The sequence below is a fragment of the Pipistrellus hanaki genome, assembly GCF_964339955.1.
Source record: "Pipistrellus hanaki genome assembly, contig: scaffold_53, whole genome shotgun sequence".
In the NCBI taxonomy this organism is placed as follows: domain Eukaryota; kingdom Metazoa; phylum Chordata; class Mammalia; order Chiroptera; family Vespertilionidae; genus Pipistrellus; species Pipistrellus hanaki.
The window spans coordinates 130,674-155,260 of NW_028182281.1; the positions used below are offsets into that span (position 1 = coordinate 130,674).

A 24,587-nucleotide genomic window follows, 5' to 3' on the forward strand; every position below is an offset into this window, starting at 1 on the left:
TGGCCGGGGGCAGGGACTGGCCGGGCTGTGTAGCCAGGCAGGGCCAGGCTGGCCTGGAGGAAGGGCAGGGACAGCGGCGGCCCAGCCTGGGGTGACGGCTCTCAGCAGCGAGGGGAGGGGGGCAAGCGGGTGGGGGACAGGGCTGGGCATTCGGGTCGGCATCCCCGTGGGCGGAGGGGCTGCCCTTGTCCTGGAGGCTTTGGGGAGCAGGGGGCACCCCCGCGCCAGAGGATGGACCTGCAGCCCTCGCCCCTGGGAGGCAGCTGCCGGCCCAGCCAAGGCCAGGGGATGGGTGCTGAGCTGCTGCTCAGGGGCCTGGGAGCCTCTGCCGGATGCTCCCGTGGGTGCTGAGGCCTCACCAAAGCCGTCACACGGGCAGGTGGGCTGGGGTCAGACAAGCCGTGGGGCGTGTGGTGATGTGTCTCCAACAGCGAGTGGGGCATCAGCCACAGGGTCAGAAAACAGGGGCCCAGGATTCATGCTTGTCCACGTGGCAATGGGGCTGAGAGGACAGGGAGGGACCGGGCCAGTGGGAGAGCGGGTCACGGCCCCCCAAACAGCCCCCGGTCCCCACCGCTGGAGCCACAGCCCCACTGCTCCCCCAGGGCCATCACTGACCCCACCAGCTCCTGCCCACTAGGGTCCGCATGGACGGTCCTAGATCCGGGGATGCCTCTCCTCTCTGCTCCCAGAACACCCCAGAGGTTCCGCTGTCCCGTCCAGCAGGCCGGTTTGGGGCAGAGAAGGGCCCTGTCCCAGCTGAGGGACCTCACACCCCCGGGCACTGCCCACACAGCTGGGACTGACCCTGGGGGCCAGGCCCGGGCCCGAGGGCTCCCACAGGGGGTCGTGGGGAGATGGAGTGACTGGTGGGGAGCCCCCATGGTCCCGGGGGTCCCCGGCCAGCCCTGCACAGCATTCCTGCCACATGAAAGGGACGGGGTGGGGGTCAGCCTTGGTGTGCGGTAAACACGCTGATTTCTCAACGTAAAGCAGATTCCTGCCGGGACACAGATACACATCTGCGTCAGCGCCCCCGCCCCGGGCCGGCCTGCTATCGCTGCCTCTGGGGCCTGTCAGAGTGACCGCTGACACGTTTCACAATCAGCAGGACGGAGCTCGCATTCCTTCCCCAAATCCCCCTGACCTTTGCCGTGTCAGGTCTGCTCAAAAACACAAATATTTGGCAACTGGACGACTGGGGGAAAGAGCATGGATGTTTTCTCATTCCCTTCCTTAGTTGGAAAATGCCAGCTAAGGAAGGGAATGCTGGTCTCGCCCACCTTGGGCTGAGCTGGGAGCTTATCTCTCTGGGAAGAATCTGCTGAGGCCAGGGCCTGGGGTGGGGTGGGCGGGGCGGCCTGAGCTGCCTCTGGAGCTGGGCCTGGGAGGAGGGAGCTGAGGCCAGGGCTGGAGAGGGGCCAGCGACCCCGACTCTGGGACCCGGTTTTGGGGATGGAGGCCCCGACATTGTGAGCAGCTCTGGGGCAGCACCAAGGACAGTGTCCGTGGCTGCAATGTGGGTGTGAGCTGAGCCTGCTGCCAGCTGGCCGTGTCCCCCTGTCCCTCTCCTGCCTGGAGCTGGGCCGTGTGGGAAGGGAGCAGCTCCCCGACAGTCAGCCTGGCTCTGTCCCCTTTCTGGTCGTGTGGAGGGCTGCTGGCACAGACATTTGTTCATAGAAAGTGTGGGTGTATTTCTGGGTGTCCATGCTAATCGCTCCCTTTCTTTCTCAGTTTCTTCTTCTTCTTTATGTCTGTGAGCAGATGGAGCACAGAGGGTCCTGGCTCCTGTGATGTCCCAGTCCCCGTCCCCGTCCCCGTCCCTGGTGTCTGGCCACCGGGGTCTTTCCTGGGCTTTGTCTGCAAGGACACACACGTTTATTTCTTCTTCTTCCTCACACAAGACAGCTTTGTGCAGAGCTCGGAACGCCCCTTTGAAAATAATGGTTTCGTGTGAAATGGCTGTAGAGGCACAGGAAGCTGTAAAAGTAATTCATGGGTTTCCCACAAGCTTCCAGCAGCCGGCGGGGTGGGCCAGCCTGCACCAGCCTTGCTGCAATGTGTCTCCCTCTGAGCCAGCTCCCAGGACCCTCTGCCTCCCTTCTCTGTGGCTGCTGTCCTGTCATTTGGAAACAGTGAATAAGTGCAGTCACACCGCCTGCGACCTTTGACACAGCGTGTCTCAGGGCCATGCCGGGCCGCGTCTCCGTGGGTGCTTCTCTGGGAAGGAGCACCAGCCTGTCTGCAGACCAGCGTCGGTCTGGCTCACCTGGGGAGGACACCGGAGCTTTTGTCTCTTTCTGAGGCAAACGGAGCCACAGGGAACCCATGTCCACTTTCTCGTGTGAACACGAGCTTTTAGTCCCCCGGGGTCAGCGGGTGCCCCCGGGCGTCTGGGAGTGCATGGGAGGTTTTACAGAAACCGCCACATTGCTTCCCATGTGCCCGGGAGCTGCCCCGAAACCCCTCCCGCTCCCCCGGGGCCGGCCTGGGGCTCGGCCGCTGGTGTTACTGAGCGCTCCCACCGCAGCCAGTGTCTCCCTGGGGCCCCTCAGTGTCTCTGCAGCCGCTATGCCGGGCTTCTCGGGAGCTGCCGGCCACCCCGCACCCCCTCTGCCGGGACGTGGCCCTCATGTCTGAGGCCCGTTTCCTCGGTCTCTGCTGCTGAGCTCTGGCCGTCTGTGAATTGCCTGCGAGCTCGTCCTCCGACACGTGGCTGGGCCTCCCCGTCTCTTCCCAGCGGCCTCTTCAGGGTCAAAGGGCGTCGACAGAGGAAAGCTTAGCCATTCGTTTTTAAAACTGTGAGGATTGTGGTTTTCATGTTACATTGAAGACGCCCTGAAGGTCTTGTCCTGTGTGTCCTTTTAAAGTTTTACACCTTATTGAAATCTTATGATCCAGTTTGAGCTGATTTTTGTATAAAGTGGTGTGAGGGTCAGTCCAGGGGGCCCCCAGAACGTGTAACCGCTGCAGCCCCATTTGTGGAAGGGGCCACACTCCCTCTAGCGATTCTGCTGTAAGGAGCCTCCTGTGGGGTCCCCTGTGGGTCCCTTCTGCCCCTCCCCAGGCCCCCACCCCGGCCACCAGAGCTTCACTGGAAGTCTGAGAGTGGAAGGGCCTGGTTCCTCCCACGTCAACCTTGCTCTTTGTGTTTCTAAATGAGCATCAGACCTTTTGCCTCCCATCACGTAGAGTCCGTGCCTGGAGCTCTGGTGGGACTGTGTAAGCCACTTAATCAGGTTAGGGACGGTTACGTGGAAACGGGAAGCAGCCAGCATTAGCAACTACATTAATGCAGTTAGACATCTGGCGGGGGGGGGGGGGGGGGGCTGCTTCCTAGCCCTGAGCCCCTCTGAACCCCCACCCCCCGCCTGCCCCCGTGGCCGGCCTTTGGTTTGGCTGGCCTTCTGCTTACGGACTAAGCAGCGGCTTGAACACAGCGCTTTTCTGAGCTTATTCGTGAGAAACGTTTTCTCTCAAGCTGCCTTCCTCCATTTCCTCGTGACTCTTAGGGGTTTCGCTGGGAAAGGGACTCGGAGATGTTGGGCTGTGAGTTCTGGTGTGCGGGCAGGGTCAGTGCACCCTGCCCCCCGGGGAGCACCCACACCCCCTGCCTGTCCCCTCAGAAACACTTTTATTTTCCTGTTTGGCTCTTGATGGCCCTTTACTTTCCCGGCCGAGCTAGGCAGGGGTGGCGGTGTCCTCTCCCCTTTCCTGTTGACTTCAGCCTGCCCGTCTGCCCCAGGCCTGTGGGCGCCAGTGGACGTGCCGGGGCCCTCGTTGTCCGGCTCTAATCTGCAGTCCTGCCCGCAGGCTGAGTCACTGCCTTGCTATCAGCTGGGAAATCTGGGCCCCTGCCCTCATATTTTTCTTTCAAAAATGTTAATAGCTGCTCTGCCTGCCTGCCCTTTGCTAACTCTCAGAGAAGGCCGGAGGTGAAATCAGCCCCATTGTAACCGGGGGAATGACGTGGGCAGGCTGGCCAGGGGATGCCACGTCTGCCCACCCGGCACCGCGTTTCCTCCGGTCGGTAAATCTTGTCTGGGGGAAGTAGGATCGTAAGACCTTTTTCTTATTTTAAATATATTTTATTGATATTTCAGAGAGGAAGGGAGAGGGATAGAGAGTTAAAACATCGATGAGAGAGAAACATTGACCAGCTGCCTCCTATACACCCCCTACTGGAGATGTGCCCTCAACCAAGGTGCATGCCCTTGACCAAAATCGGACCTGGGACCCTTGAGTCCGCAGGCCAGCGCTCTATCCACTGGGCAACACCAGTTAGGGACAGACCTTTTTCTTTTGACTACACTTTCTTTCATTGATTTTTGTGTTCTCCACGGAGCTGGCTGCAGGGGTTGGCGTCAGCACTCTGAGTGGGAAGTGTCGCAGGCCCTGGGCCCTGGGTGCGTCTGCACAGAGCAGGACGGTTCGGTGGGCTTACACCTTCCTCCTCAGTATTTCCCATTACGCCCAGCCAGCGTGGCTCCGTGGTTGAACATCAACCTATGAACTGGTTCGATTCCCAGTCAGGATACATGCCCAGGTTATTGCTTGATCCCCAGTGTGGGGAGTGCAGGAGGCAGCCGGTCCATGATCCTCTCTCATCGTGGATGTTTCTCTCTTTCCCTCTCCCTTCCTCTCTGAACCAATAAAAATTTATTTAAAAACATTTCCCATCTCACGTTTATCCGTCCCCCACCCTCACCCACGGCCGTGCTGACTCATACCCGGCTGGTGCCCTGGCCCCCCCAGAAGACGGTCCAATGCCACCCCCAGACAGGAGAATAGGCGCTGCCGGCATTTCAGTCCCTCTTCTCGCAGCGGCTCTGGCTGTGACCTTCAGGGCTTTGACCTTCAGGATCACGAGGCATGGGAGGCTCTGAGCTCCCGCTGACGGGCCAGGATCACCTGAGCCCATGTGGTCCTCCAGGCCTCAGGTGATTAGATGGGCCCCTTGCCTCACAGAGGACCCTCTGCTTCCCTCAGAAAAGCAAATGTCAGACTCGGCCCAACCCTGTGAGCTCTCCATGCCCCCGGGCTATGTCCGGGCTGCGTGTCCCGGGTTGTCTGTCCTGGGCTATGGGTTCCGGGCTGCGTATCCCGGGCTGCTTGTCCCAGGCTGCGTGTCCCGGGTTGCGTGTCCAGGGCTGTGTCACGGGCTGTGTGTCCTGGGCTGTGTGTCCAGGCTGCGTGTCCCAGGCTGTGTGTCCAGGCTGCATGTCCCGGGCTGCGTGTCCCGGGCTGTGTGTCCTGGGCTATGGGTTCCGGGCTGCGTGTCCCGGGCTGCTTGTCCCAGGCTGCGTGTCCCGGGTTGCGTGTCCAGGGCTGTGTCACGGGCTGTGTGTCCCAGGCTGTGTGTCCCGGGCTGTGTGTCCCGGGCTATTTTTTGAGAGAGAGGAAGGGAGAGGGAGAGAGAACAACAACATGGAGCAGCTGCCTCCTGCACACACCCTGATGGGGGATCGAACTCACAACCTGGGTATGTGCCCTGACTGGGAATTGAACCCAAGACCCTTCAGAGCCGATCACACAACACTCCAGCCCGTGGAGCCTGCCAGCCAGGGTGACAAATCCTCGGCTGATACATCAGGATGAGTTCTAAGCGTCTGTGGTGGTTAGTTGTATGTGTCCACTCAGGGCTGGGGCTGGGCCTGTCACATACTTTCTGAACGTGGCGTGGAGCAGGTGGTCTGTGAGCTGGGAGGGCCTCGCTTCTCAGCTGAAGCCTGAGCAGAGCGAGGACTGAGCTCCGAGGAAGGGGGAATCCCGGCAGACGGCCTTCTGATTTCAGGGGCGCCAACTGCTCTCGGGGCCTCCAGCCTGCTGGGCTCCTGCAGATTTGGGGCTCATCCCATCATCTCCTGAGCCCATTTGAGGGTAACCCTTCACACCCAGGCACCCCTGTATGCTCACTGGCAGGTCTGTCTCTCAGGAGAATCGGCTGCCAGGACTGGGGGCCCAGGACCCCGGGGAACCAGGACCCAGGGGAGCTGGGACCCCAGGCAGCCAGACCCATAGGGAAGTGGCCTCAGCCCCAGGTCCTCATGGCTCCCAACAGCGCCCGTGTGGAGAGGCAGCCCTGGCAGAAAGCACCCAGGAACCCAGCACCATTGAGGGGTGCTAGGCCTGCTGACGGGAGGGGCCGGGCACCAGCGAGGCTGGGCAGGCTCCCCCTGACACGGTCCTGGAACTCGGCTCCTCTCCTACGCCAGGAGAAGGTGACTTTAGCTGGGAAGGAAGGTCTGTGGATCGTATTGTGGACCTATGTCTGTACAGTCAGAGGCCATGGAGACGTGCTGGGGAGCCGGCCGCGGCATGGCCCTCAGGACAGAGAAGAAGGGGTGACCTTGGCCAGCCTCTCAGTCCCCTGTGAATTGGGGGGCAGGGGCAGGGGGACAGCATGGGCTTCACAGAGAGTCTGAGGGCTGCCTGTCACACACTGGAAATGGGGGACCCTTCTGAGCGCCCTCCCCGCTCCTGCTCCCCTGATGGACAGCGTGAGGGCCCCAGCGGGGGCCTGAGCACCAGGCACAAGGTCACAAGGCAGGAAGCGCTGATCCCAGCGGCTCCAGGCTCCAGGCGGTATCTGCTGCCCCCCGCCCCCGGAATGTCCAGGCGGCTGAACAGAGAGCGAGGACGTGCCTTATCAGAGAGTCACAGGGCTCTGCTCCCGGCAAAGCGTAAACAAGCCTTCCAGCCTCTGCCCTGGAGATAACGCTTCCACAGCAGCTCGGCTACTCAGCCCTTCCGGGGTCCTCCTCACCGCCCCCGCGCAGCCCCTGCCCCCCCCCGGCCCTCAGAGCCCGCTCTCTGTGCTCCCCTGGTGCCCGAGGCCAGGGCACCAACACGGGGTTCCTTCTCCTGCAGAGTGAGCACCAGGCCCCCGATGTCCAGTCCAGACACACCTTCCCACGCAGCCAGGCAGGGGTCCCCGCGGGCCTGTGCACCGGAGAGGGGGACCCCGTGCTCCGGCTCCTTGGGGGGCCATGGGCCGTCCTGGCACTGAGGCCATGGTGGGCCGTACCCAATATCCAGGGTGCCAGGTGGCATCCTTCTGTGTCCTGCCCGGTGGATGGGGACACCCTCAGGGGCGGGACCACCTCTGCCATCGGCCCCCCACCCACACCCCCAGAGGCTAATGTTCCGAATGTACGTGGGGATTGACCAGATGTTCTGGAGCCCAAGGGTCTGAGAGTCATCACCCCTCAGACACAGGGACACTTCCTGAGCTGGGGTGGGGCGTCCGGCCCTGCCATGGCTGCGGGGAGTGAGTTACATGAGACCAGGCAGATGGCGAGGGGGTGACCGTGTGAATAATGTGAACAGCTGTGTGGCCGTGAATAATGTGTAAACACCCAGGTGGCCTTTGGCAGAGAAGAGGTTCCCCACCCCGTTCCTTCGGCTCTGGGACGAGGCAGAGGGCGGCTGCTGTGGGGACCTGAGACTCCGGGGCACGGGGGCCTCGGGGCATGGCAAACGCTCCCGCCGCCAGGCTCTGCTCTGCCATCGTGAGCAGAGGGGTGATGCCCCCCAGGGAAGCGTCACTGAGCAGGACCCTCCACAGAGGGTGACTCTCTAAACAGTAACAGTACAGCCCGTCTCAGCTCATGGCTGCAGAGAAGAAGGGGCGCACGGGGCTCAACCTGGGGCCCAGCCCTGGGCCAGGGTCCCCCAGGGTCCCTTCAGACTCATCTCTAGAACAGGAGGGGGTCCGGGACCTGCCCTGAGGGCAGAGGGCACCCGTGTTAGCAGCGCAGACCCTGACACCTCCCCACCTCGCAGACTCCAGGCCAGGCCCCTACAGGCCCCCACAGGGCCCCCAGATTCTGAGTGGGTGCAGCAGGGAGGGAGCTCTCTGACCAGAAAGGGGGGCAGAGCCAGGCTGACTGTCGGGGAGCTGCTCCCTTCCCACACGGCCCAGCTCCAGGCAGGAGAGGGACAGGGGGACACGGCCAGCTGGCAGCAGGCTCAGCTCACACCCACATTGCAGCCACGGACACTGTCCTTGGTGCTGCCCCAGAGCTGCTCACAATGTCGGGGCCTCCATCCCCAAAACCGGGTCCCAGATTAGGGGTCGCTGGCCCCTCTCCAGCCCTGGCCTCAGCTCCCTCCTCCCAGGCCCAGCTCCAGAGGCAGCTCAGGCCGCCCCGCCCACCCCACCCCAGGCCCTGGCCTCAGCAGTTCTTCCCAGAGAGATAAGCTCCCAGCTCAGCCCAAGGTGGGCGAGACCAGCATTCCCTTCCTTAGCTGGCATTTTCCAACTAAGGAAGGGAATGAGAAAACATCCATGCTCTTTCCCCCAGTCGTCCAGTTGCCAAATATTTGTGTTTTTGAGCAGACCTGACACGGCAAAGGTCAGGGGGATTTGGGGAAGGAATGCGAGCTCCGTCCTGCTGATTGTGAAACGTGTCAGCGGTCACTCTGACAGGCCCCAGAGGCAGCGATAGCAGGCCGGCCCGGGGCGGGGGCGCTGACGCAGATGTGTATCTGTGTCCCGGCAGGAATCTGCTTTACGTTGAGAAATCAGCGTGTTTACCGCACACCAAGGCTGACCCCCCACCCCGTCCCTTTCATGTGGCAGAAATGCTGTGCAGGGCTGGCCGGGGACCCCCGGGACCATGGGGGCTCCCCACCAGTCACTCCATCTCCCCACGACCCCCTGTGGGAGCCCTCGGGCCCGGGCCTGGCCCCCAGGGTCAGTCCCAGCTGTGTGGGCAGTGCCCGGAGTGTGGGGTCCCTCAGCTGGAACAGGGCCCTTCTCTGCCCCTCTCCTGCCCGGGCCGAGCCATGGGCCGTGCCACTGCTGGGTCCATGTCCCCAGTGTCCCCTCAACCACTGCCCAGGGGACGGGGGAGAGGGGAGGGTAAGTGTGAGAAGGGGGCTTCTGGGGAGGGGATCAGTGTTCCAACCCCACAGGCCCTCAGACAGCTCCCCTCCCGGCTGGGCCTCCCAAGGCAGGACAGTCTCATCCTGAGCTGAGTGGGGGTTTACTAGGACCGGTGACCGCCCCCCACATTCGTGTGTGGGAGCCCGAACCACCGGGTGGTGGCCATGGAGGAGGGTCTTTAGGAGCTAATTACATCTCGGTGAGGTCATGAGGGGAGCCCAGGGATGGCCGCCTCGGCCCCATCGCCCACCGGAGGTTACGGGCCAGTGCGTCTGCCCCGGGAGCCCATGGCCTGGCCGGTGTGGCTCAGTGGTTGAGCATCAACCTATGAACCTGGAGATCATGGTTCAATTCCCAGTCAGGGCACCTGTCTGGATTGTGGGCTCCGTTCCATAAGGGATGTGCAAGAGGCAGCCGACAAATAATTCTCATTGTGGATGTTTCTTTTCTTTTTTTAAAAAAGAGGTTTTTATTGATTTTTAGATAGAGAGGAAGGGAGAGGGAGAGATGGAAACATCCATGAGAGAGACACACCCATCAGTTGCCTCCTGCTCACCCCACACTGGGCATCTAGCTGGCTGCCGGGCACATGCCCTGACCGGGAATCGAACCAGGGACCGCTTGGTTCCTGGGACGGTGCTCAGTCTGCTCAGCCACACGGTCTGGGCTCATCATTTATGTTTCTTTCTCTGCCTCTCTCTTCTCTAAAATCAGTACTAATACCAAAAAAGCACAAACAAAACAAAACAAATGAACAGATAGAGCCTGTGGCTGCCTACCCCGGGGTGAGGGTGTCCCCGAACACCTGCTCGGGGTCCTGTGACTTTGTCTGCAGAAGCCCGAGGCCCTGGCCAGGAAGAGCGGCCTCCGGTGGGTGCACAGCTGAGTTTGGTGCCACTCTGTGCTCTCTGGCTCGCCGGAGAGGGAGCCGGCAGGTGCCTCACCCACCCCCGGGCCCCTGACATGGCCCTTTGAGAGCCTGGTGGGTGAGCGGGTCCGGGGTGAGAGGAGGTCCCTCTCTGTGGACTGAAGGTGTGCTGCCATCATCAGTGAATGATCTCCTTCCAGGGCCCAGCCTGCCCTCTGGCGGCTGGATCTTCGCTGTGTGTGTGGACATGGCCACCAGGTGGCGCGAAGGACGCACAGGGATCATGTGACTTGGGGACGGTCATGGGAGGACCAGTCTCCCTGGGACACAGGCAACCTCTGAGGGGTGGGACAAGGCTTGAATCTGGGGGCCTGGCAGGGGGGTGTGGGGGGCAGGGATGGGAGCCGCCTGGGCCAGCCAAGGCGGGCACCTTCCTCATGGCCTGTGGTCCAGTGCCAGGAGCCGGCCCTGAGCTGTGGAGGGGACGGACAGACGGGGAGGGCGGCCCAGACCCGGGGGAGGGAGGGCATGAGGAAGGAGCCGGTGGCATCTCCCCCGAGGGGAGGTCCTTGGTCTCATCACGCACCCCGGGAGGCTGAGCGGAAGGTGACTGCGCAGAGGGGTGGAGGGAGGGACGGTGCCTCCACACCCAGGCTCTGCCACTGGCAGGAAGGGACCATGGACCCGCTGCCCTGAGCCCAAGGCTGCAGGGACCCTGCTGCCCTCGCTGTGGGCCAGCCTGTACTGGTCCCTTGGGGGGCCCAGGGCTGGGTCCAGGCTGCCGGTGTCCCTGCCTCTGAGCCCTGGGGTAGCTACCGTGTTTTCCCGAAAGTAAAACATCCTCCGAAAATAAGACCTACTTACAGGTTTCCTTCTGAGTGAAATATAAGGCATCCCCCCGAAAATAAGGCCCCTTCCTAGGCTCTGTCTCAGAATGCTATTGCTAAACATGAGAGATTTGGTCCACTGATTCTGAAAGAAATGGAGTCACAAGAAATTCACCAGGAAATTCAGGAATTGGATTGTTATGATGATGTTTCAGAAGATGATGACATAATTGTCATTGAATAAATGAGTAAATTCTTGATACTGTAGGATTCATAGTTTGTCTGGTTTGTGTTGACAACTACCGTGCTACCATACCGTCTCAGGTAATAAATTTCCTTTATTTTCATTTAACAATAAATGTGTAAGATATTCTTCTTCATAGAAAAATAAGACATCCCCTAAAAATAAGACCTAGCGCATCCTTGGGAGCAAAAATTAATATAAGACACTGTCTTCTTTTCGGGGAAACAGGGTAGCTGGTGGTGTCCCCAGACTGTCCCCGAGCAGGACCCGAGCAGACACCAGGGGGCACCCACGGCCTTCCCAGCAGCTTCCTGCCTGCTCACTAGGCCCCTTTCCTGCATGGAGAGCCGGCTCCCAGGAGGAGGCCTGCGAAGCCACTTGACATTCCTCCCCATCACCTTTATTTATTTAAAAAAATATATACATTTTTATTGATTTCAGAGAGTCAGGGAGAGGGAGAGATAGGGACATCAATACTGAGACAGAATCATGAATCAGCTGCCTCCTGCACTCCCTACCAGGGAAATCGAGCCTGAAACCCGGGCAAGTGCCCTAATGGGCATCGAACCCTGACCTCCTGGTTCATCGAACCCTGACCTCCTGACCTGGCTGGCCAGGCCTCTCTCTCTTTATCCAGCCTCTCCAGGCCCCATCCCCCGCTTCACAGCTATTTCTCTAGCTCAGCTTCAAGGGTTTGACTTTTCTGTTTGTTCGATTCCACACGTAGGTAAAGCCACCCAGCGCTGTCTCCTCGTCCGACGGCCTCACTCCACCACGTGCCCTCAGAATGTACTTCCTGTCCGTGTGCGCCTTCTTACCGCTGACGCTTCCCGCGGTGGCGATGGCGAGGGAGCCGCATCAACGTGGGGCACGTGTGCCTTCGAGATACTGATTTCCTCCTGTGGGCGGAACTGGACCCGGAGGAGGGGCTGGTGGGTGAGGCAGCTCTCTCCTGCGAGGACCAGGGGTTGAAGTTCACGTCCAGGAAGCGCGCCCGCGCCTGGCCCGCCGTGGGGCGAGGGGACGATGCACCACATCCCTGACCCTGTGGCTGGTTTCCGTGTGGACCCGCTGGGCCACGCAGCCGAGACCTGGCCAGACTCCTCTGGACGTTCCGGGTGTTTCTGGACCAGACAGCACGCCGACCAGGAGACTGAGAGACGCAGACGGTCTGGGTGTGGGTGGGCCTCGCCCAATCAGGTGAAGGCCGGAGCAGAACTAAAGCCTGAGCTCCCTGGCGGGGGGAGGGGGCGCGTGCAGTCAGCCTTCAGACGCAAATGCAACTCTCCGTCAGGGGGGCGCTCTCCAAGCCCCCCGAGGCCCGAGTCAACAAGCCCCTTTCTCTGTTGACATCCTGTCAGTCCTGCGGCTCTCTCTGCAGTCGGCCGAGCACCCTGACCCAGGGCCTTGGGACATGCCCCCCAACAGCGTGGCCCGCAGCCGGCGGGGCCAGGCCCTCCCGGTGCCCCCCAGGATGGAGGCCTCCACTGCCCAGTCCCGGGAAGAAGCCCCCCTCAGAGCAGCTCCACATGGACCCTGAGCAGGTCCGCACACGGCCCGGGACCCGAGGGGAAGGCCGAGCGGGCCTTGCTGGGCGGGTACTGCCAGGGCTGCCAGGAGTCCCCGACGCTAAGCAAGCACAGCCCACAGGAGAGGCCAGCACCTCCCACCGAGAGACTGGACTGCGAGGGCGGGTCTCTGTGGGCCCAGGAGTCCCCACATCCCAGGCCTCCTTCTTCCAGGGGCCAGGGGGAAGCCCTGGGGGGGGGGGGGGGCGGGGAAGGCTCCTCCTGGTGTCACCTGCGTTCCCGGAGCTGAGTCCTCCCAGGGGGTGGGGACTGGCTGTGTGCGCTGGTTCCAGCCGGCATTCCGGTCTGTCCAGGCTGCCCCCCTCACTTCTGTCAGGTGCCCCCTCAGCTCACCACGTCACTGAGGCTAAGGCTCGCGTGTCTATGGCGTCAGCGTAAAAAAGTCAACATTAGCCTATTGTGAACAACAGGGAGGCGCCTTCAACTAATACATTCCAGCTACAATACCTCCACAAACTCACCGGAAATGGCTCAGCCGCCCTGCCCAGCCCGTTGGGCTCAGTGGATAGAGGGTCGGCTTGCGGACCAGGTCCTGGGTTCGATTGCAGTCAAGGGCATGTATCTCAGTTGCAGGCTCCTCCCCGGCCAGGCCCTGGTCAGAGTGCATCCAGGAGGCAACCCACCGACGCGCTTCTCTCACGTGGATGTCTCTCTGCCTTTCCCTCTCCCTTCCACGCTCTTTGAAGATCAACGGAAAAATATCCATAGGTGAGGATTAAAAAGACAATAGGATAGTGGAGAAATTCTCGGGGTTATCGTGAGAGCTGAGTGGATCCTGGGACCTCGTGAAAAGCCGCAGTAATCCGGATCTCGTGGTATTGGCTCAGGGACAGACAGAACCTGCGGAGCTAGAAACAGCCTGCAGGGCGAGGATGCTGGAGAGGGGACAGTGATAGCCTTGCAGCGAAACAGAGGACGGCTTTTCAAAAACCTAGAGAGAGACACGGATGAAAGGTACCCCTGTCTTTCTTAAAAATCAGTTTCACAGAGAGGAAGGGAGAGGGAGAGAGAGTTAGAAACATCGATGAGAGAGAAGCATCGATCAGCTGCCTCCTGCACGGCCCCTGCTGGGGACTGAGCTGGCAACCCAGGCATGTGCCCTTGATCGGAATTGAACCCGGGACCCTTCAGTCCGAGGGCCAACACTCTATCCACTGAGCCACCCTGGCCAGGGTCTTGCCCCTGCATTTGCACGCACACACAGGCCTAGGTAGCTAAACATGAAAAGCAAAATAATAAAGATTGTGCAGGATAACAAGGAGCACTGTGTGTGTGCTCCCTGGGGTCGCAGCCTGGTGACCCGGTGGCCGTGTGCGCATGGGCGGCTGGGACGGAGGACGGTCGGTGGGGAGCTTGCCGCTGTTGGGGGGCGGCAGCCAGTAGTCCTCGTGGCGGGGGCAGGATGGGGGGGCCAGGGCGTAAGGATCCCTCCAGCCCCGTCCAGCGAGGTCCTCGTCTCGTCCCTCCCGTCCTCTGTCACGGGCTCCGGTAGCTTCCGTGTGCTCACCCCTGGACCAGTTCTGCACCGTAACCCCTCCCGTCACCGGGGCCGGTGGAGAGGACAGGGGGCAGGAGGGTGACCGTTCACCCATTCACACGAGAAGTTACCGACTGGCCACAGGCCAGGCCCCGTGCAAAACCGAGTGAGGACGGGGGGGGAGAGGGCGGGGGAGAGGGAGGGCCTGCAGGGTGCAGCTCCCTCTGGAGGTTGACGGTCCTCCTGCACCCGTGGTGGAGGCTGGCGGGAGGTCTGGCGTGTGCCCGCTGCCAGGAGGAGACAGAGTGTGAGCTCAGACGGACTCGGGCTGGGAGGCGAAGGTGCTGTGTCTGCCGGGAGCCCCAAAGCCCAGCTGCTGGGCGTCTCGGAGAGGCCCGGGCCCCTCGTCTGAGGGCATTCCCTCGGTACCAGCTGGCCTCTACGGGGAGGAAGATAAGCCAACACCCTAAATCCTCACGACCCACAACCCCAGCCCCGCTCCCCTGGACGCCTCCAGGCTGGTCCTGACCCCAGACGGGCCCTCCACCCCCAGACCTGGGCAGGGAGCTGAGCTCATCTCCATGGAGCACTCAGCTGGCCGCCAGCCTGGGGAGCAGGGGCCCTGACCTTGACCCTGGACCAGCGACTTCAACTATTCCCTCATTTCCCCTTGGCTGACCTTCACCGCAGCTCAGAAGGCGAAGGCCTCTTCCCTCCTCCACAGGTGGACAGACAGGCCCCAGGGGGACAGGACACCCACACCTGCCGGTGTCCCCTGCTGTTAGCCCCGTGGGCAGCCTGTTCCTGCTGCACCCCCTCTTCCTCGCCAAGGGGCTGCCTGATCCTCCCGGCACCTCACCCAAAGGCCTCCTGGCCCCCCGTCTTGTTTGTTTAGAGGAAGGGAGAGGGAGAGGGAGATAGAAACATCAGTGATGACAGAGAATCATTGATGGGCTGCTGCCTGCACACCCCCCACTGAGGATCAAGCCCGCAACGCAGGCATATGCCAGACAGGGAACTGGGCCTTGACTCCTGCTTCATAGGGGATCACCCCACCACTGAGCAATGCTGGCCGGGCTGCTCCCGTCGTGCAGAGCGGACAGACCTCCAGGGTTAGAGAGCAAACTTCCCCGGCGGGGTCCTCTGAATGCCCCCCCCCCCCTGCTCACCCCCGCTTCCCCCAAACCTCCAGCTGGCACCCGGCCCTCCGGCGAGGCAGGGACAGAGGCGGAGCCAGCTGGTGCTGGGCAGGAGTTTATTGAAAATTCACAGACACAGGAGCTCTGAGCGGGGTCGCGGGGTCGCAGCTTGGAGACTGGGTCGGGGGGTGGAGGGAGTCCCCAGATGCCAGCAGCCCCCACACGCACGCACCGGGAGCTCCCTCAGAGCCCTTCTTGCTGGGTGTCAGGTCGGAGGGACCCAGGGACCCGGGTGGGGCACACGGGGTGGGGGTGCAGCCGCGGGAAGCTGGGGTGCAGCAGCCCAGGAGGAGCCAGGGGCCAAAGCAGGTGGAGGGCTGGGCGAGAGGGGCCTGCACGCAGCTCGCCGCCCTCGATGATGCGAACCTCGCCAGCCTGGTCGCCCGCTCATGGCTCCGGGGCCCAGGGTGGACGCCCGCTCTGCCCCCACCACGGCATCTCGGTCCGGAAAGAGCCCTTCTGGCGCTCGGGCGCCTCAGAAGTCAGTGAGCGGGCGGCTCAGTAGTCGGCGAGTGGGTACCGCAGGAAGATGAAGACCAGGACGATGCAGGAGGCGGCCAGGGCGGAGCTGGTGATGTTGAACAGCCGGGCGGTCTTGGCGTCCTCCACGGCGCCGTTCAGGTCATTGAGCAGCTTCTTGTCCCGGACCTGCAGCCAGAGGAGTGGTGAGGGCGGGAGGGCGCATCAGGCCCGTGGCTGGGCAGGCAGAGAACAGGGGCCAGGGCAGCGGGGACCCGCTTCAGCGCCTTCCTGCCGGCCGGCCTGTGGTTCCACTGGACAGAGTCCTTCCCGTGGGCACTGCCCCATACACAGGCCCGTCGAGTGGGAGACAGGGAAGGCGAATACGGTGCCACGTTACCCCGGTGAGCCGTCTGGGGGACGGCACACGGGAAAGCTTTGTACTTTTTTAGTCTGAAATGTTTGTTGTTGTTTTTTTTAATATATTTTATTGATTTTTTACAGAGAGGAAGGGAGACTGGAATCGAACCTGGGACCTTTCAGTCCACAGACCGATGCTCTACCACTGAGCCAAACCAGCTTTGGCCGAAATGTTTTTTTAAAAAAAATATATATATATTATTGATTTTTTACAGAGAGGAAGGGAGAGAGATAGAAACGTCGATGAGAGAGAAACACCGATCAGCTTCCTCCTACACAACCCCCACTAGGGATATGCCCACAACCAATGTACAAGCCCTTGACTAGAATCGAACTTGGGCCCCTTCAGTCCGCAGCCAAACTGGTTTCGGTGGTCTGAAAGTTTTTTATATGAAACTCCGGGTGAGTTACACTGCTCCGTACTTGGAAGTGGCTGCGAGAGGAGCTCTGAAGTGCTCACACCTTGGGCTTGACGGTTATGTGTTGATTGCATCCCAGTGAAGCTGGAGAGAACTAACTAACTAACTAACTATCTAACTAACTAACGAGGAAGCTGGTCTCGGAGAGACGTGATGGGGTAATGAGACAGCCCATGCATCATCCTAAATGGATCCATCCCAACTAATTGAAAATCAATCAGGGCCCCAGCTGGCGTAGCTCAAGGGTTGAGCATCGACCTATGAACTAGGAGGTCACAGTTTGATTCCCAGTCGGGGCACAAGCCTGGGTGGTAGGCTGGATCCCCAGGGTGGGGTGTGCCGGAGGCAGCCGATCTGTGACTCCCTCTCATCACTGATGTCTCTCTCCCCTCTCCTTTCCTCTCTGAAATCAATAAAAAGGCATTAAATAAATAACAACAACCACAGCCCCTGAGGAGGGAGGGAGGAGATAGGCAGAGATGTGGCGTGGCAGGAAGGGAACATCTTTACGTTAATGGCTTGGTGGGTGGACAGACAGAGGCAGGGGCTTGTGTGAGGAGGAAGGTGGGCAGATAGTCAGGGACACTGATGGACCGGGTGCATGAGGAGAGACACGAGAGGAGAGGAAACAAGCCCGCGCCAGGGTGTGGGTGAAGCAGGTGGACAAAGGTGCCGGATGGGCTAGGTGGGGAAACGGGAGGAATGGGTCACAGAGAAAGGTTAGGAGGAGCCAGGAGAGTGTAATGAGTGGGAAGGTGAGGGGTAAGAAAGGGGGAAAGGAAAGGAGAGGCTGTGGACAGAGGGTGGATGTGTGTGATGGTGGGTGGGCATGTGCCATGGAGAGTGGGCGTGTGCGATGGAGGGTGGACGAGTGCATGGAGAATGGATGTGTGAATGAAGGTGACGGATACGTGTCCTGATGAATGAAGGGATGGGCATGGAGGCGATGGCGGTAAGAATGGAGAGGGGGATGGTGGGTGAAATCACAGTAAAAGTGATATAAGAGAGATGGCGATGGGCATGGGACTGGGCTAATGGCGTGACCTGGCCTTAGTTCCGTTAATCCTCTCAGGGTCACTTTGAGGTGGTACATCCACCTTTGCCTAGGATGCACAATGTGGGGGGGGGGGTGGTGATGGATGGTACTCTGGGATGAACTGAATAAACAGGGGGAGGGGGAAGAAAGTGGTGGATGAATTGAAAGATCGGTATATAGCTTCATAACAAAAAATGGGTGTGTGTGTGGGCAGGTAGGTGGATGGACAAATGACATCAATGGCTACAGGGAGCACAGATGAATAGATGAAAGGATGGATGGACAGATGGATGGGTGGATAGATAGACAAATGGATAGAAGAGAGGTGGATTGGTAAATTGATGAATTCAGCATGTGGAGTGAAAGAAGAGGAGGAAAAGAAAAAAGGCAAGAGAATACACAATCATAGATGAATGGGTACATGACCAGTTGGATACATGGATGGATGAGAAGGGAGGGGAAATAGACAAAAATTATAGAGGATAGACTGCATGGGTGGGTGGGGTCAAGGGTGCAAATGAGTGGAAAGGGGTACGTGATGAGTGGGTGAGTGAGGTGCAGCAGAAGAGCAGTGGAGGGAAGGGAAGTAGATGGCTGGAAGGATGAACAGATGTACTGACGTGTGGACTGGGGGATGGGGTGGAGCTGGTAAGTAAAGTGGAACAAGTTACTGCGAAAGTGAGGTTAGATGAACAGTTAAGTGAATTGATGTATAAGGAGGGGATGGGGAGAGTGGGAAAGGGAGGAGACTGTTAATGAACATGTAAAAACATGGATGGATGGGTGGATGGATGGATAATGGATGGGTGGGTGATTGGATGGATGAATAGATGATTGAATGATGAGGGATGGATGATGGGTGGATAAATAAATGAATAGATAGATGGGTTGATGAATGATTAGGTAGGTGGATGAATGATGAATGGCTGATGGAGGATGGAAGGGTGGATGGGTGGATGGGAGGGTGAATGGATGGATGGGTGGATGGATGGATGATGGATGGATGAATGGATGAATGATGGATGGATGGATGACGGATGGATGGATGGATGATGGGTGGATGAATGAATAGGTAGGTGGATGAATGGTAACTGGCTGATGGAAGATGGTGGGTGGATGGGTGGATGGATGAATGGAAGGATGGATAGGTGGATGAATGGATGATGGATGACAGACGGGTGGATGATGGATGATGGATGATGGCGGGTGGGTGTGGATGGATGGTGTTGACATTCTGGAAGGAGGAAAGGGCCAATATGTATACACAGAGCTGACACAGCATCCTCCCTCCCACCTGTCCTTTCTGGCTTTCCTGTCATTGAGAAGTCGCACAGCCTCCTGGGCCCACATCCTCGTTACATCTCCTCTCCTGTCACCATCCTGTACTGGGTCCAGCCGCATGCCCTCTTGCCTGGACCCTGCCCCAGACCCCTGACTCCTCTCTGCCTCTGGGCTTCTCCCACCGCCTCCCTTCTCCCCGACAGCTCTGCTCACACAACTGCAACCGCCTCACAGTGGTCCTTGTTCTGCACTGCGGGCCCCCCATCCGCCTTTCCAGGACCACCTTCCTCTGCTCCCCACAGAGCACGGGCCTCGCTGTCCCTGACTCCTCCCCTCGTGTCTCCATGTTTCCTCCTCAGGAACACCTGCCCCCTCATTATCCTTCCAGGCCCCGGGACAGTGTGGGAAGCGTCCCATACCAACCCCAACCCCACCCTCCCGTTCTTTCTCTGAAACACGGGGATGCTCATTGCACCTTGTCCTGTCCACACACCGCTAACCCAGCACCCCGGGCCCCTAGGCTGGCCAGCCCTGCCTGGGGCCCTGATGGCAGCAAGAAGGGGCGGGTCTGGTGGGTGGACAGCCATGGAGGGGATGGGTGTCTGCAGGGGAGGGGGCTCGACCAGAGGGAGTCAGTCGAGTGTTTGCAGAAGAGAGACCCGGGTCTTCCCTAAGTCCTTGGGCTGGGGTGGGGGGGGGGCAGGTTGCAAACGGAGGTGTGCTCCCAGGACAGATGGGCTGGGCATTCAGTGAGGCCGGGGAAGGTTGGCATGGATCTGGGGGGCTTGCAATGTCAAGACAGGGGGTGGAGAGGGGGGCGGGGGTCATGAGGAGCAGCTTGTGCAGACGGCATGGACGGAGAGCTGATGCCTGTCTGCCTCCCTTGGACACTGGGTTGAGCAAAACCCAGTGAACATGCCGCCCGGCATTGGGGAGGGCGGGCGGGGGCGGGTGGCGTGAAGATGGATAAGCAGATGTGCGAGGCAGCGATCAATTTACCAATCCATCCATCCTCCATCTATTCATCTTTATTTCACACCCACAGGACGCCAGCCTCTGCCCAGCCACGTAGCTGCCGTAAGCCTGTGGGGTTTCTATTGGTTTGTGAACGACGAGGGATGGGCTCAGGGAGGCAAGGTGGCGTCTCAAGAGCTCACTGCTCTGAGGGACCCGCTGGGAGCACAGCCAAGGCCTCGGACCCCAGGCCTGCGGGGTGCCCCTGGAGGTGCCATGACCAGCTGCACATGCTGTGGGTGCAGCCGGCTGGGCTGAGCAGCTGGTGGACAGATGGATGAACTCCCCAGAGTGAGAGCCCGAGCCGCCAGCACTGTCCTGCCCGCCCTCCCAGGTGAGCCCCGAGCCTCTGCCCCTTGCTGCCCGTGAGGAAGAACGCAGGCTAGCAGCCCCAGGTGGAGGCGTCGAATGCCTTCTGCCCCTCAGGAGCACCAGCCCCGACCTGTCCCCTGCACCGCACAAGCCTGCACCACTCAGAGTCCATGACCTACCTACGCCCGCAGCAGATGGGCCTGCCCCGTGCCAGCCGGCTGCCCACAGCCAGGCCCAGGAAGGAAGGGACGCTTCCGAACAGGAGCCGTGCTGCCGGCCCCAGCCCACAGGCGGCGGGCACCAGGGGAGGCCGAGCTAGGGCTGGCCTGGGGGTCTCCACCCCAGCTCCCAGGGACCCCCCCTTTGCTGCCTCTGCAGCACACACAAACACACACACCACACATGCACACTCATGTACACTCACACCGCAGGCACTCAGTGCACACATACACATGCACACACGACAAGCACACAACTATATGCATGCCCATGCTCATGCACACATGCTCAGACACATGCAATTCCACTCATACATGCATGCACATGCACACCTGCACATATGTCCACATTCATGCTCACACAGTGTGCTCACACACACTTACACATACATATGCACACACTGGCATGCATGCACACACATTGTGCACACATGCATGCTCACACACATTCACTCCCATAACATGGTTCCACGTAGTGGAACCCAGGACAGGTTCACAGGCCACAACAGAGGGGTGAATGGCAGTCAGCGATGCCGACGCCAAGGGTGAGTCAGGAGGAGGGGAAGCCAGGCAGTCAGATGCACAGTGCCAGGGCGGGTGGGCGGCTCACAGAGGCACAGCGACAGAACAGTCCATGTCCTTCCACCTGCCCCGCCTCTCTGGCCCCGCCGCTCCCCTCCCTGCAGCCCCCATGGACCGTCCCCACCCCACTGCCCCCACCTTGCTGGTCAGCTGCAGTGGGTGAAATGAACTGGACCTTGGGCCTCACATTCGGGAAGGGGATGATCTGCTGGCTGCGGGCCAAGCCCATCCTGAGCCACAGCGGATGGGGGACTCTTCCTGGGTGGGGCTCCAGCGGCCTGGGCTCTCTGTCCTCACACACACGTGTACAGACCTCTCCCCCGTGTGTGAGTGGTCACAGCTTCCCTCCTGTGACCCGTCTCTACCGTGCCCTTGGCGGGGGCCTGTCTGCTCCTGGCCAGTTCCTCTGAGAGCAGCGAGGGGCTCTGGGGCCATGCCTACCTGGGCAGGCTGCGGGCTCTGAGAGTACGAGACAGGATGTGCTGACGGCTCTCACCCGGCTCCCTGGACAGACCGTCCAGAACCATGTGAAGAGGGGGGGTGGTGACTGTGACCAGTCTGTGTGGCCGCCACGTGTCTGTCCTCCATCAGATTCCCCATCGAGGGGCTTGGACAAGGTGTCCAGCCACCCTGACATCTCCTCCTGTCAGCGGGGGAGGACTCCAGGGCCCCTCCACCGCCCCATCCATCCAGGGCAGCTGTCCAGGTCTAACCCGCCCCCCACCCCCCACCTGCACCCAGAGCACAGGCCCTGGGCCCTGAGTTTGTCCCCTAAGCTGGCAGCACAGAGAGTTGGGCCCTGTGGACCCAGAGCCCAATTAAGACCCCCAGGAGCTCCCAGCTCAGCACAGGAGGGCCGCCAGAGCTCCCCACACCCTCCTCGCTCCTCAGCCCCCTTGGCTGCACCCGCTGCACCCATGGCTTATCTGAGAGGGTGGGGCAGAGAGGCCCCCCTAGCCTGCCCCGCACCCCCACCCGCCTTGCGCTCACCTTGAGGGAGTAGGCCAGGGCGATGAAGCCCAGGCAGCAGAAGTTGAGGTAGACGAAGTTGAAGATGGACCACAGGTAGTAGTCGTTGACCTCGCTGGTGTCGGGGTACACCTCGATGACCGTCGTGGGGTTGGTCATCGTCTTCTTCTCCGCCAGGTGCTTGCAGACCTGGGGCGGGCCGGCCCCCCGCACGCTGTCCGCCTTGCCGCCCTTGGCCTCCATGGGGAACAGCGTGGGTGCCATCGGGGGAGAGGCCGAGGGCTCGGGGGCTGGGCCTGCGGGCGCCTGCAGGGCGGGGGGCTTGGACACGCAGGCGAAGCAGCCCTTGGGCGACCCCGCTGGGGGCCTGGGGATCCAGAAGGCCCCGTCCAGGGGCACGCGGGCTTCCTGGGCGCCGTCCGTGGTGCTGGCCGGGGCTCCCAGCGGCGCTGGGCACGGCCGGGCCCTGGGCCTGCGGGGAGGGAAGAGGAATGGGAACCGGGTGCGCTCTGGCCGCCCGCAGCGTCTCCCCTGCAGCCCAGGGCAGCCCCGAAGGACAGGACATCCCCGGGGAGGCGGCCAGCTGCCCGCCACCTGCCTCCCGCGTCACACCGAGGCCCTTCAAGCAGCCTTGGCACTGACATTGGGGCCTTTTCATGGCTTTGCCATCTGCACACACACGCACCCACTGACATCAGCCCCCGCCCCCCCGCCCCCAGGCCCGCCTGGCCTGCGTCGCCATACACAGAGCCAGCACCCGGCCTGGCCCCCGGGGGGCGGCCCACAATGAGGCCTCTGCCTGCCGCGCTGGCAGCGAGCAGCCGCCCGGACACCTGCAGCGGAGACGCTGACACATCGCGGCCCGGACCGCATCCCTGTGCGCTCCCAGAGGAGGCGCCGCCAGCCAAGGCTCCCCACAGAGACGCGCAGCCCGAGACGCAGCCGCACGGGCCGGGCGCCGGGCGGAGGGCGAGCGCACAGGAGGCTGCGGGGCTCCGACCTGCGCCCACGACGCCCCCGCCCCCACCCCGGCTCCCCCCGGGCTCCCCGCGGCTCCGGGACCCCCGAACCCCGCGCCGGTACCCGCAGGGCGCCGCCCGCCCGGGACCGCGCCGGACGCCAATGTCACGGCCGAAGGAGCGCTTTTCCAAGGATGCGCCGCACCCCGAGCCCCCGGGGTCTCCGGTCCCCGCGCCCCCAACCCGGTCCCCGCGCCCCCGAGGTCTCTGGTCCCCAAGCCCCCGGGGTCTCCAGCCTCCGCGCCCCCCAGCCGGTCCCTGCGCGCAGCCGGACTCAGCGGTCTCACTCACGGCAACTCTGGGCTGGCGGCCTGGCCCTGCGCTCTGTCCGCGCGTCCTTCCTCGCCCCGTGGCCGAAGTCTGTCTGGCCGCTCCGCGTCCTGGCGTCCCGACCTCGGCGCGGGGATCGCGGATGGGGGGCAGGGAGCGCGGGCTGCGGGTGGCGCTGTCCCCGGAGCCTGCGCGCCCTCCGCAGCGCCAGCCAGGCGGGCGGCGCGGCTGCAGCCCCGAGCTCGACTCAGGCGGCTGCGGGCACAGCCACCTCCGCCTCCTGAGCGCAGGGTGGGGGCAGCGGCGGCGGTGGCAGCGGGCCGAAGCCCGACCCCCTGGGGTTTCAAGGCTATCTAGAAATGCACCCCCCCCCCCCAGGAATCCTGACTTCGGTAGCCCAGCCCGCCCCTGCCCCTCCCTCCGGCTGAGCCCCTGACCCCTCCTGACCCCTTCCCAGCGGTCTCCCCAAAGAGCCCCTTTCCTCCCCCCAAAACTAGCCCCTCGCAGGCCCATTCCTCCTGGAGTCTGACCTTCACAGTCCCCAGCCCCCAGTTGCAGTCCCTCTGTGGCAGGATGGAGCACCCCAGTGCCCAGCCCTGCAGGACCCCGTCCCTAACCAGTGCCAACCCCCTGAGCCACCAAGCACACCCCGGTAGAAGCCTTGCCTCTCCTCTCCCCAAGTCTGACCCCCTCTCTGGCCGAGCCCCTGAACCACCTTCCTAATCCAGTTCCCTCAAACTCGGTCTCAGAGCCCATGTCCTCTCACCAGTTGGCCCGTCTGCCCATGGGGCCAGATGTCCTTTTCCAGTCCTAGGGACACGTTCTCCTTGGGCTCAGCCCACTCTCCAGCCCTCCCCTCTCCAGGGGCCCAGCCTGTCCCCCTGTGTCCAATCCCCCTGGGTCCCACCCCCCTGGGTCCCACAGCCCTGGGTCCCATACCCCTGGGTCCCACCCCTCTGGGTCCCATCCCCCTAGGTCCCATCCCCTCCTGGTCCCATCCCCCTGGGTCCTATCCCCCTGGGTCCCATCCCCCTGGGTCCTATCCCCCTGGGTCCCATCCCCCTGGGTCCTATCCCCCTGGGTCCCATGCCCCTGGGTCCCATCCCCCTGGGTCCAATCCCCCCTGGGTCCTATCCCCCTGGGTCCCACCCCTCTGGGTCCCACCCCTCTGGGTCCCATCCCCCTGGGTCCCATCCCCCTGGGTCCCACCCCTCTGGGTCCCATCCCCCTGGGTCCCATCCCCTCTGGGTCCCATGCCCTTGGGTCCCATCCCTCTGGGTCCCATCCCCCTGGGTCCCGTCCCACCTGGTCCCACCCCACCTGGTCCCATCCCCCCGATCCCATCCCCTGCAGGTGCTGTCCCCACACGTCACGTGCCCTAAGCAGTGCCTGCCCCCCCACACACACACACACAGCCTGTCTTCATCCACCCACCACCTCATTCTCCCTCTCACTTGGCTCACTGCCCCCACTCCTGCAAAAGCACCAGTGACC

At 61.8% G+C, this 24,587-nt stretch overlaps 1 protein-coding gene across 1 annotated transcript; it reads right to left on the reverse strand.

The window, feature by feature from the left end:
* Positions 1 to 15,139: 15,139 nt before the first annotated feature.
* On the reverse strand, positions 15,140 to 22,213 carry IFITM10 (interferon induced transmembrane protein 10). Its single transcript, XM_084907312.1, has 2 exons — positions 21,826 to 22,213; positions 15,140 to 15,742 (listed from the first exon to the last, which is right to left on the reverse strand). Exons 1-2 carry the CDS (start codon positions 22,066 to 22,068, stop codon positions 15,593 to 15,595), a joined length of 393 nt encoding a protein of 130 aa, XP_084763438.1. The 5' UTR covers positions 22,069 to 22,213; the 3' UTR covers positions 15,140 to 15,592.
* Between the last annotated feature and the right edge of the window lie 2,374 nt (positions 22,214 to 24,587).

What these genes read in the sequence shown, in the direction of transcription:
- IFITM10 (XM_084907312.1), bottom strand. Translation starts at nt 22,068, where the DNA reads ATGGCACCCACGCTGTTCCCCATGGAGGCCAAGGGCGGCAAGGCGGAC. An exon ending in CCCTGGCCTACTCCCTCAAG is followed by an intron (nt 15,743 to 21,825) that starts GTGAGCGCAAGG and finishes CTCTGGCTGCAG; the next exon opens with GTCCGGGACAAGAAGCTGCT.